This window comes from Athene cunicularia (genome assembly GCF_003259725.1).
Source record: "Athene cunicularia isolate RWA chromosome 1 unlocalized genomic scaffold, athCun1 chr1_part1, whole genome shotgun sequence".
Taxonomy (NCBI): Eukaryota; Metazoa; Chordata; class Aves; order Strigiformes; family Strigidae; genus Athene; species Athene cunicularia.
In genome coordinates, this window is record NW_020799091.1 from 24,615,813 (window position 1) to 24,628,360 (window position 12,548).

Here is a 12,548-nt window from a genome sequence, read left to right on the forward strand (position 1 = left end):
TGTATTTCCAGAGCTGAGCTGGCAAGTGGAAAGAAGAACATGTAAGCACTTGGAGAAAGACCAAAGGATAAGTTTAAAGAAGAGATTAAGGAGGAAGCCTGACAGAGTGAAGGAAAAACCAAACATCTTTTGAAAGATACTACTCACAAGTATTGGGCCTTCATCCAAAATCAAAGCAGTACCTTAAAGAAAATACCATTAAAAAAAAAAAAAAAGGAGGGAAAAATAATTCTGCAAAAACAATGCAAAAAAATCCCTGCTGCAGTCAAAACATGAAGAAAAAAAAACAACACAGGAGACTGTGAAAAAGTAGGTATTTTCTGAAGGCAACAGAAGATTCCCAGCTTTGCCAACTCTCATGATTTTATCAACAGCCTCAATTTATTTGCTGTTTTTTTTTTTTTTCTTTTTTTTAAGGCTCAGCTCCAGAGTAAACACTGTTTTCAATCCTTAGTGAAAGGAAGAGGGGAAAGAAACAAAACCAGATTTTTTTCCAGGAATCACAGCTACAGAGAAAAAGGGAAAGACAACCACCAGAGACTCAAATCTGAGAAAGCAGACATTACCTGTTAAATCCCAACCAACTATTGTATATTTTGCATTGTTGATGTGCAGCTGAAGCCTGCCAGTGCACATTTATTCCCACTGCAGATGCAAAACCCCAGTTTTGGAAACTGCTTGCAGCCAACCATTGTCAAATCTGGACCACATCAAAACCTCTTGCTCTGGCTAGTGACTGATCAAGATACATCAAGATACATAGTGTCAAGGAAAAGGAGGGATAAAAGGCCAAGCTAAACCAGATAGAGGATTAGAGAGCAAGGCCAAATATTTGGCAAAAGTACAATACCATGTACTTCATGGCATTATCTGATCCCTAAGTATTAGATATCAGCATGTGGCAAAATATGTGGGATAAATAATCTATCTTCCCTAAGATCCTTCCTGTGAAGACCCTGTACCAGCTGCTTTTTAACATGAGGTAGTGGATTAGACAGATTGTTGGTCGTATCTAATATGTTCCAGATGCTCAGGAGAAGTGTCAATAACATCAGCAAAGGATCTGCCTCCAAACAAAGAAAACAGTGCAAGCTGAGATATGAGAGGCAGGAAAGAGTGAAGCTGGATCTTAAAAAGAGAAGGTAAAATTTTTGCCTGAAGTCAGAAGAAAAAGTACAAATGTACAAATGTTCATGTGCAGGAGAAACCTAAACTGAGAACAAGATAGAGACTGCAGAGCACACTACAGATGGTCAAGCCAATCTGAAGCAGATTAATTTCTCCATTTAAGCAGTCTACTTTACTCAGTAAAATTTCTTACCAGGTAGCCTGCTAAGGAAAGAGAGCATATTTAGTCTGTGGGATTCTCTGCAGGTAAAAGAGAGGTAATATCTTGGAAAGAGTTAACAGAGCTGACAGCTGTATCAGGCAGAATTGTTTTCAGACTTCCCTTTCCCCGAAGAGCACTTTAACCTGCAAGGTTCTGCTTAGCCAATTCACACAGCAGGTCACTATCATTTATTCAGGCACAAGGGTTGAGTTCAGGATGACATTTCAGTCTTAAATCCCCTGTTCTGGAGTGAAATGGGAACAGCAACATCTGAATGCAGTTTTTATCATCTGTGCACATGAGGAAGTATACTTGGAAGTACAGTAACCAATTATTTATTTATTACCTTGTTATGTAAATGATATAATCTCTCTTTTCTTCTGCAAAAGTGAAATCATATCCTGGAGCAGTAAAGGAAACTCTGCAATAAATCTTGCTTGTTAAATTGGCCAAAACCCTGTTAGGTTTGAATAACAATTTTGTTTCGCTGTGTAAAAAGGCAACGTGCCAGAAACCAGGTTCTTGCTTCCTTTTACAAGCACCACTTGCAATGTGTTTATATTTGTATTTATGAAGTGCTTTTTCTTACACTTTACAAAGCAATGAATGGCCTATCTGCCACGAAGTGAGGGCAGTATTTGCAGCAGCCACTTATGTCAAACATGTTACTGCCAATTAATGCAGGGTGGTATTAACTGAAACCGTGCTCTGCAGTATCAAGTCTTTTCTCCTTGAATTTCTTTCCTGTCTGTGAGTTTGATTTAAAGTCAGGTCTTCAAAAGTCAGTCAATAACAGATGGTTAATCAATTCTAACAGTGCAGGCTATGAAATGGTAACAGTCAGGATTGGTGAATTAACAATTAGTGTCTTTCCAGAAATACCTTCCCTGGTGCCCATAGAGTATAACAAGGCTTTTTTTCCCCAACTAAACATTAGCAAATAGAAGTTTGCTTCAAAGAAACAAAGTTAACTTCCCAGGATCAGGATACTTCTAAGTTTCTTCTATTATTCCACATAAAAGCAAAGAACATTAAAACAATGCTCTCTAGGATATCTGTACTACAGAGATGTCTATAAAACCCTTCTATAGCATAACTAAAAGCACAAATATCTTATGTGCAGTAACCCTGAAAAATAAACAAGCAAGAGTGCAAGAAAACAGATTTTTCTGGAAAGTGAATATAATAGATGGTTTTATTTATATACATCTTTTAGGCTAGTTAATTTGTAAGACTTGTCAGTCCCCTCCTCTCTTATTTAGCTGTGTAGGACTTTGATTAAAAATCCAGCAGAGACTAGAGTTTGAATATTTTCCAAGTATGAATAGCACAGCAGGTTGCACCCATAAAGCCAGCTATGTGCTTATGTCTTGGCATGTTAGACAAGGCACAGCTTTTACTTCTTAGCACACCTCATGGGGCCAAGATGAAGGATTTCTCAATGAAGGCTGAAGCTGTGGCTACATTAGATTACAATGCTGTGCAAGAGTACTGAGGTACCTTTGAACAAGCTCTCCTGGATACTGGAAAAACCCACAGCAGCATGGATCTCAGAGTGAGATCACTTATCACAGAAAAGAGCAGTAATTATGATTAAAATAGTGTTAGATGGCTAATGGCATCTGATCTGAAGCTGTGCTATTCTACATTGCACTCCTCAGTGCGAGAGAGGGCTGTGACTATGAAGAACATAGGGAAATTCTTCCGGGACTGGTTACACAGAGAGATTCATGGCATGGAAGAGTGCCAGTCTTTACGTTTTCTTAGGATTTAGCCTCTCCATCACAGACAAAATGGGGATGCTGGGCACCTTGTCAGCTCCTTGCCACCAGCACGTCCCAGTGTGTTTCCTCAGAGCCTGGAGATGGTGGGCACTAGGGTTAGCGAGACCATAAGCTCCATAGCACCACTTAAGCCAAGTAGGACATCTGGCAGGCAGGCTCAAAATGCAGAGGACAATGTTGCTATCTCCTAAGCTGTGGGGCATGGCCTGAGCTTCTCAGGGATAACAAGGCTGTCCCAGCCTGCCACAAGGACAGGAAAAATATGTGGCCATCCACCCATGGGCCACACTTGACAGCCACCCAGCTCTGCACTGGAAACACAGCTTGCACCACCACTGCTGCCACGGAGCACAGGGGATAATGGAACAGAACAAAAAACTTTTCATTCTCCTTGCTTTGGTATTCCAGCCCGGCGATTGAGAAGTTCTTTAAGAAATACTTGGACCTGGGATCATCCTATCTAAGATCTCAATGCGCTGCCTACATTAAGAGGATCCCCTAATCTCCACCTACAACCACAGCAAAGAAGATAACAATCCTGCTTGCCAAAATCACTTTTTCTCATGACTTCTCATGGTGCCTGTTTCTAACCATGGACAGAGAGGTTGTCTACCGAAGGTGACCACATTTTAATTTAAATGGAATTGATCTGGGTGCCAGGGTTCAGAGTGCCTGATTTACTCACAAGTGTTGAGCATGCACATACAACAGGCCTGCACAAAAACACTGCTGCCACACAACTTTATTGTAATCTTTGTCCTTAATCACTTAAAACTGTGGATTTCCCAGGTGTAGGTATGATAGGCCGCTCCAGGAGAACTTGCTGACCAAAATACGGAAAAGGAGGTAGCTGTTGGAAAGATGTCCTTCCCACAGGATGGTTGAGGAGGGAAGGACAATCTCTAATCCCACTAGTGGATGTGAAAAACAGATGTATTCTGTTAAAGTAGGTATGGAGGACAAGATGTCCTCAACAGTTTTCTGTCCTAATTTGTACAATTTACTCAAATGTAATCTTACCACCTTTTATGCATGATGACATGCTTGTGTATTAGTACCAGAACTGAGAGCTAAAGTCATACTTCTTGCACTGCACCATTGACAGTATGGGGGCAAGAGAAGACCCAGTCTGAGTTTCATAATCCATTTTGAATATATACATGAGATCTGAAAGGTACTACGAAGAAATAAATACAGTCCCAAATGTAAAACACTGTGTTCATAAACCTACTTTTCAGAATAGAACCATGCTTTAAATATCAAGTTTTTCTCCTTCACTTTCCCCTCCTCCAGCTTACATTTAAATTATTATCAAGGAGGCAAGCCTGACAATGTGTTAATATAAATCAGTAGAGAAACAAGACAGGTAATATTGTTTAAATTTAACATAAATTTATAACATTCAATTAAACTATTTTATCAAAGAATATTGAATTTTGAAGGCTGGCATTTACGACTATTTGGACTGAGTCTATTTTCAATTCACCTCAAGGCAGATGCTTTTCTTTCAGATAAAACTTTTTAGAGACTTCTTTTGGGGGAGCAAATAAACCTAGTGATCTAAGTACTATCCACAGGGCACTTCTGAGTGCCAAAACCAGGACAGTCCTACAGAAAATTAGACAAATATTTGAAAGCTATAAAAAAAATCTGACAGTGGGTTACACATCTTTCAGGAGGGTGCTGAATAAGATTACCTTCAGAGACCCCTTTTGTTCTAAATTATTCTGGGATTACATGATTTTTAGTAAGTGTTAGTACCAATGAAATTTCTCAATATGGTTGAAAGAACTCTTAATAAACAGCTTGTCTCTAAAATACTCACCTTTACAAGTTCCATGACAAGGTACAACTCAGTTGGCATGTCCATCTCCTCAATTAGAAGTACAATATTGGGATGCTTGACTCGTCTTAAAATAGATACCTCGTTCTGGATCATGTGTTCCTGAGACACAAAAGAAATCTTTAATAAGTACGGGTTGGTGAGAAAAAAACTTTCACAGTGGAAAAAGCAGAGAGAATTTGGACCTGCATGGATTTTTCAGGGTTTTTGGAAAGGTAACGAATGTTTCCTCCAGAAATATGGAAGGAATATGTCTAGAAATAACATCAGTGTAATAACTGAAAGTAACAGAGAGTAGAATGCAGAAAAAGTCATGGAGAAAAAGACATGTTTCTGATGCAGGAAAATTTTATAAGATTTTTTTTCTCTGATGCAGAATCTTCTGATTTAAAAATGTGATAGTATCTTCTCAGAGAATCTTTTGTTATAGATTTCAAAAGCTGTCACTTGGTATAAAACTGGTATAGATTTGATTAACCTTGCATACTGTTTAGACATCGTGACCAGTGTTGTTATAATTATTCTATTTTTCTATTTTCTATAACATCTGAAATTATGAAAGTTAGAGGACAGGGTTGTTCAGCCCTGTAGAGAAGGACTTGGGGGTATTAATGGATGGAAAACTGACTCTGAGCCAGCAACGTGCACTCACAGCCTGGAAAGCCAACTGTATCCTGGGATGCATCAAGAGAAGTGTGGCCAGCAGGTCAAGGGAGGTGATTCTCCCCCTCTACTCTGCTCTCATGAGACCCCACCTGGAGTGCTGTGTCCAGCTCTGGGATCCCCAATATAAGAAGGACATGAACCTGCTCGAGTGGTTCCAGAGGAGGCCATGAAGATGACAGGAGAGGCTGGAGCACCTCTCTTACGAGGACAGGCAGTGTTGGGGTTGTTCAGCCTGGAGAAGGCTCCAGGGAGACCTTATAGTAGTCTTCAAGTACTTAGAGGGGGTCTACAGGAAAGATGGGGAGGGACTCTTTATCATGGAGTGTAGTAACAGGATGAGGGTTAACAGTTTTAAACTGAAAAAGGGTAGATCTGGATTAGATATCAGGAAGAAATTATTTCCCATGAGGGTGGTGAGGCACTAGAACAGGTTGCCCAGAGAAGCTGTGGCTGCCCCCTCCCTGGCAGTGTTCAAGGCCAGGTTGGACGGGGCTTTGAGCAACCTGGGCTAGTGGAAGGTGTCCCTGCCCATGGCAGGGGGGTTGGAACTGGATGATCTTTAAGGTCCCTTCCAACCCAAACCATTCTGTGATTCTATTATAATTACAGGGGTGAAGAGAGAGGGGAGTGTCCCCACACAACCAACCAACTGGAAAATCAACACACACATCTAGAAGGACACATTGCAGTGTTTTATACTGATACACCAAAGGTCTTCAGAGGGCAGGCAAAGGCTTCAACCAAAAAAGATTCTAATACTTGACAGGAAGAAGACAAACACTGACAGCCACCCAAATTGTTCACTCACAAAATGTTTCTTAAAAAAAATGTTTTGGTCTTCTATGATTTTTTTGTACTTACTTTTCCTCGACATTTACTTTTTTTGATTATTTTCAGAGCATATTCTCTACCAGTTGATCTGAGGAAAGAGAAAAGAAAAAAACTGTATGTTCAATCACATTAAATATTTTTCTCAGTTGAATTTGTATTTGTCATTAGAACACAGTAGGTCTGGGCAAGAATTTTATTCAAGTATTTGTTTTGTCAAGAAATGAAGCTTGGATTTGACTGGAATTTTGAACTTAAGCCAAATTTATTGAATACATATGCCTAAGAAAAAAGCATTAAACTTTTTTTTTTTTTTAAATGAAGACATTTCAATTTTTAAAAAACAAAATATCTTGAGTTTTTAATTTTATAGTGCTAATTGTTACTTCTGCAGTTTTATGTAAAATCATTATATTGTATTTACAGATCCAAATATTTTCAAAACCAAAAAGTTTTTTTTTTTATTATAAAAAAAAAAAATACAAGCTGGAAAATGGAAAATAGTTTTACTTTTTACTTAAAATGAAAATTCATTTGTTTGCATATCTGTACTCACAACTGCAATGACAAAAAAGTCAGTCCTTAATGTTTTATGCATTTGTAAGGTTATGATATTTAGCAGTTAAATACAATGTTTATAGGACAGAATATGAAAGGTTCTGGAGACAGTAAGAAATTATAGAGAATTATTTCAGGATGAAAATATATTTGCTTCTAAGTGGTTTTTGTTTTTTTTTTTTAAATATAATATTTATCATTACCACATACATATAGACATTTACTATACAGCATGCTAACACAGAAAAATAAGCTTGTACAAGTTAACAGTATCAATTTCCATTTCTTGATCAAGTTACAAAACCAAAAGATGTCTGTAAGGATGAAACCAATAAGCTGTGTTCACAAGCTCTAGTTTCACTGTAAGGTTAAATGGAGAATGGGTAATATAAGAAAAAGCTCTTACTGAAACGCTTTCATTTTGTAATAAAAATCTAAACAGTTTACAAAAGTCTATTACATTGCCCTTAGCCATATGTTTGGTTAAAAAAAAAATAAAGAAAAAAATAACCTCTGAAGCATATTGGGAGATTTTTTTCATTCTTGGTTTAGCAAAACATAGTTAAACTGATACATTAAATTGATATATAGTAAGTTAAATACATAAATAAACATGCCTAAAAGTGTGCACAGTCTGTCTTATAAGACATGCAAAGTGAGCCATAAACTGAAAGCACTGCATTAGGAAAACAACCCGGCATTTTCATTGCCATATTTAAGCATGGAGAACTCCTCTACCAATGATATACCAGTAGGTATTAAGGGAAAATGGGGACTTCAGTGAAAAGAAAGAAAAAACTCCAAAACATTAATTCTGTTTGAGTTGCCAGGTCATCAGGGAGCAAAGACAGCCTGTATTAAGACATCAGATAAAAGGCTGTGCAAAGAAATCACACTGTATGATTAAGTTTGAGAAAAAAGTACAGCATATCTGTTGGAGACTTAAGCAGAGAAAAATTAAAAACTTCTCATATTTGTATTCCCCCACAAATGGGTTTGATGCTACAGCCACAGAAATGGGCTGCACTCCATGTGGGATGCCTCTTCCTGGGGCTGCTATTTGGTGGCTACAGTCCCAGCTCAGTGAGGGGACTGGAAGAGATATGGACACTATTTTTGAGGAATGGACAGAGGAGGTAGGAGAAGGAATATTAGAAATTAACATATCTGGGGTTCAAACTCAGATAAAATATGCCCTCTTTCAATGAGTCTCTTTCAAGCTGCTTGGTTGCCCTGGGAATGCTTCCTTTCTGTCATGAGAAAGGAAATTGATGGTTTTTGTTGGCCATAGGAGACTCCATGTACTCCAAAACACTGGGAAATCTGAGCTAGTGAGGAAATGTCAGAATTTGGAAGTATCTGAAAGTTAAAAATGAACACATATAAAAACACCGCAGGACAAATTGCACATATGACGGAGCAGATATGTAACGAGCAGATGACAACTCTGACTGCTCTTTGTTTTGGTAAAAAGAAAATTAAAGCTAAGATAATGCAAATCCTTTCCCCTAAAAAGCTGCAGAACCGCAGGCTGTCAACAGTGCTGCAAGTTACACACCCGCCAAAAAATATGCATGGCCATGCCAGAAACTCACAGTGAAACAGGCGTATCACCTGTCACCTATCACTCAGCCCAAACAATAAAAAGGTGCCACATGAAGTAGGAAACACATTGTGGCTGGATAAAATTCTGGACCCACAGCACTACCACAGGGCACAGAGTTAGACACCTAGCTGATAACAGGGCTCTGTGCCATGTTCCCTGGCTGTCTTAACTTTTTGCAAAGTTCAGAGAGATTTCCATTGCACCGGAGACAAAAATCTATCTTCATTATTTTTGTGTGTGCATTAAATGTATGTGTGTGTGTGTGTGTGTGTGTGTGTGTGTGCCCATGCATGCACAGATGCACAGAATGGGATTCAGAAGTCCTCATGTGAAAATTTTGAAGATGGTTTTTGGTTTCTATTTGGACTGTTTGTTGTCAGAGGAAAACACCTGTGAACGCATCTGAAGTGTTAGAGTGGCTAACCAGTGCACATGGGCTGGTCTCCACAGCTATGGAGTAGAAGTATCCATGTGATCAGTGAAGATGTGTAACACGACCCATTCCTACTTGCTTAACACCTCATGGCACTATTCCTTTGAAGTGTAATGCACACAGGAATTGTACATCAGAAGAAAGCGGTAAAGTCCTCTGTCCCAAATATCACCCCATCAATTCTGGTTCTGCAAATGATGGACATATCAGACTTTGAAGTGAAGTGGTTTTTGCTTAGAAAGACTGTGAAGAATGTTTTTGAAGGGGGTTTTACATGTACTGGCTTTAATTTACCCTCTGAACCTTTAATTTCTCTTTCCACACTTGTGATGTTAAGGGTATAACGCTTTAGAAGTGGAAACTTAACAGAAATAATTCTACTTTTTCAAGCTCTCCCAAAGTAGTAACTTTCATATAAATGGGATCTACTCAATGAAGACCATATATCTAGGAATACCTGAGTAATCATACTATTTGAGCAAAGACTCACTAGATATGTCATGTTATCGGATACTTCTGGGACCAGTGGGATAGAGAAGAGGACAGGAAACAGTTTTCATTTAAGCTCTTTAGGATATTGTAATCAGTACTATTTTTAGGTGTGGTGGGACCTGTATTTAATTTTGTTCATGTCTTTTCTCTCAGCTTGAGAAAGAGTTCTAAAATGAACACTAGTACATTTGAACTGTCTCTCAGCACAACTGGCATCTTCAGCTGAATGACAGTGTATCAAAACCTTAACTGTTTTTTATTTTGCCTTGTAATCTGTTTCTCTCTGTCACTACTCACTTACTTTTAGCTTGCCTTTTTATCTTTTCTTAGCAATATGTTTTCACCCATGTTTTTCATCAGTCATGCACCCTCCATAGGGTTCTACAGTGCTTTCCTGTTCTCATACTGTTTTGCTTTGCTTCCTTTAGGTTTCCATATTCCCCAGTTTTGTGTTGAGACTCTGGGGTTTGATCTGAACAGCTATCGCCCTCCAGATGACCAGCTCCACCATGAACTTGCTCTGACAGAGCTCTAAAGACCTCACAAGAGCTTTGGCCAAGTCCCACAAGCACACTGTCAACTGATACAAAATCCACTCTTCCCCTTTTTCCCAACAGCTGTCTTCATGGTCTCTGACTTGCCAGACTCTTTCAGATGCAGAGTGGGTTCTGTCTTTTTCCAAAGAGACTCTACTTTAAAACCAGCCAAGCTAATTTATCATCATCTGCCATGAGATCTAATCTTGACTTACTCTCTAGAGTTAATATCACATTCTTACAGGCTAAAGAGCAGAAGTTCTTTCTTAGAGCCAAAAGGTGAGGTTAGAGTCTTCTGTAAGACTCTTCTCCCTAGGATATGGTAATAAGGAATATAGAACTTCACGTGTGGAATTTCATTATCAGACCTTGACTTCTCTGTTGTTCTTTCTTTTGAGTATCTCTGGCTCTGGCAGTTTTTTGCCCTCTCTTCATTGCTACGATCTAACATGAGCAATCTTACAATCATTTCACATACAGGTACTTTCTGCCTTTTTTACCTCATATTCTCCTATTTTTAACAATATCACCAAAAATCACCTGCAGTCCTGCTCAGAGCATTTACGCCTTTGTTGCTTATTTTTTATACTCTTAATGTTGGGTAGAGCCAGTTCAAACCTGGTTCGTGACTTGCCTGACCAGATTTAGAAACTGACACCTGAGCTCGTCAACCTGGACACTTTCAGTAACGTCCCCATTTGAGGTGACTTGTGACTAATCTGGAAGATGTTTAAAATCAGTCTTTAAGGGTAACTGTTCTCACCTCTTAACAGTAAAGGGCACTCAAGAAGTTAGATTTTGATGTCTGCAGTGCAGGCTCCTAAAGTTGGAACGAGTTCATATAATGGCATAAAGTAGGCAAGCAGGAGTTAGGTGCTCATTTAATTAAACACAGAAGAGGTTACTCCTCAGTGTCAGAAGCAGAATAGATGGATCCAAAATCAACTCTTTGTGCTGGCTACCACCACTACACTGCACACAAAAAACTTCCTGACATCTTTACAGAACGCTCCTACATGTGAAATGTTTCATTGGTCTAATTTAAAGGGAGAGTTGTGAAAATATACTGCAAGAAAAGATGTTATTTCAGTGAGACAAGAAAGATTTAACACAAAGAACTGGTAAAATCATGTGGAATGAAGGAGAAAAAAAAACATATAAAACCCACAAAGTATTAAATTCATAGTTGTCCCCTGGACTCACTTTTTTTTTTTTAATACAAAAGGGCATTAGTCTAGTTTCTCCATCTGGCATTGAGACATTATCTTATTACATGTCCTATATTCTACAAATGAAGACATGATCTAGAAAAAGCATGACATTAATGTTTATTTTTACAGTAATAAGCATATTATCCTCCTCACCTTTCTATACACTCCTTCACAATAGCAAAATTTCCATCTCCTATAGTCCTTCCAACTTTATATCGTTCTGCTATTGATGCTGGAACCTGGAAACCTTCCTCCAACACTTCTGAAAGAATCATTAGTACATTTTTATTGTTAGTGAAGGAAACACAGATGTTGCACATAACATGCATTTTAAGTCTACGGTTTAGGAGCCTGGAAACCATTCAGAGTCAGTATCTCACTTACTGTACAGTGAAACCATGCTGCTGACATTGTATATACTCAACAGGTTTCACACAGATACAATAATGAAAAATAAGACTTCTGGGGGCTCAAACATACCACCATTCGAGTGTTACATAGTTTACCATTCCCACTGCAATATGCCCCCAGGACAAAACCAAAATTGTATTTTTTTAATTATGAAAAGGCCTCTGTGATCTGCACAAGCGCAGACCAGCCTCCAAAAGGGTTGGAACTCCTTGACACAGCATGATTAAATATATGTACCAAAGAAGTCCAACACTCAAGCACTTATTTTATTACATCCTGTAAACTGAGACATCCATAAAACTCCTCATGTGCTAAGTGCTAGTTCTCCCCCTCCCCCAATATTAAATATTTAGTTTTTAAACAAATGTTCTCAATAATACTACCTCACATGCAACCTGGGCACCAGATGTTTAGGTAAAATTGCATTACACAGTGTCTAAGCATAAGAAAAGCTTGTAGTTTCATGTGTTTTAGTGCTTGTTCATGTACTATTATTTTTAAATGTATTTGAAATAGCGTGTTACAAATACCTAACATGCCTCTAAAAGCCGACTATAAACTGCAGCTGATACAAACTACTATATAAATACTGTAACGTAAAAAAGTATGCCTCTCAGAAATGTGACTTGAATTTACACTCTTTAAGACAGTACTTTTAACTGTATCTTTATCTGTCCTTTGTTCCATTTTAGCATTAAAAGTGAATGTTATGCTACAAGGAGGCTGGGATTTGCCTGAATTCACAGGCAGCATGAAGAGTTACTCTCAGATGGGAATATACACACACACTTACGTATATGTACGTGTATACTGGCAGTATTCGAGCAGACAGTATCCCTCAGCCAACTTG

At 38.5% G+C, this 12,548-nt stretch overlaps 1 protein-coding gene across 3 annotated transcripts in view; it reads right to left on the reverse strand.

Moving 5' to 3' along the window:
- DCLK1 (doublecortin like kinase 1) overlaps nt 1–12,548 on the reverse strand; it is a 252,542-nt gene that overhangs the window by 32,889 nt on the left and 207,105 nt on the right. For all 3 annotated transcript variants that reach the window (XM_026868658.1, XM_026868667.1, XM_026868675.1), the window contains 3 exons: nt 11,441–11,549; nt 6,485–6,542; nt 4,940–5,059 (listed from right to left, as the gene is read on the reverse strand). In XM_026868658.1, the coding sequence (XP_026724459.1) occupies nt 4,940–5,059; nt 6,485–6,542; nt 11,441–11,549 (287 nt within the window). The remainder of the gene's footprint in view (nt 1–4,939; nt 5,060–6,484; nt 6,543–11,440; nt 11,550–12,548) is intronic.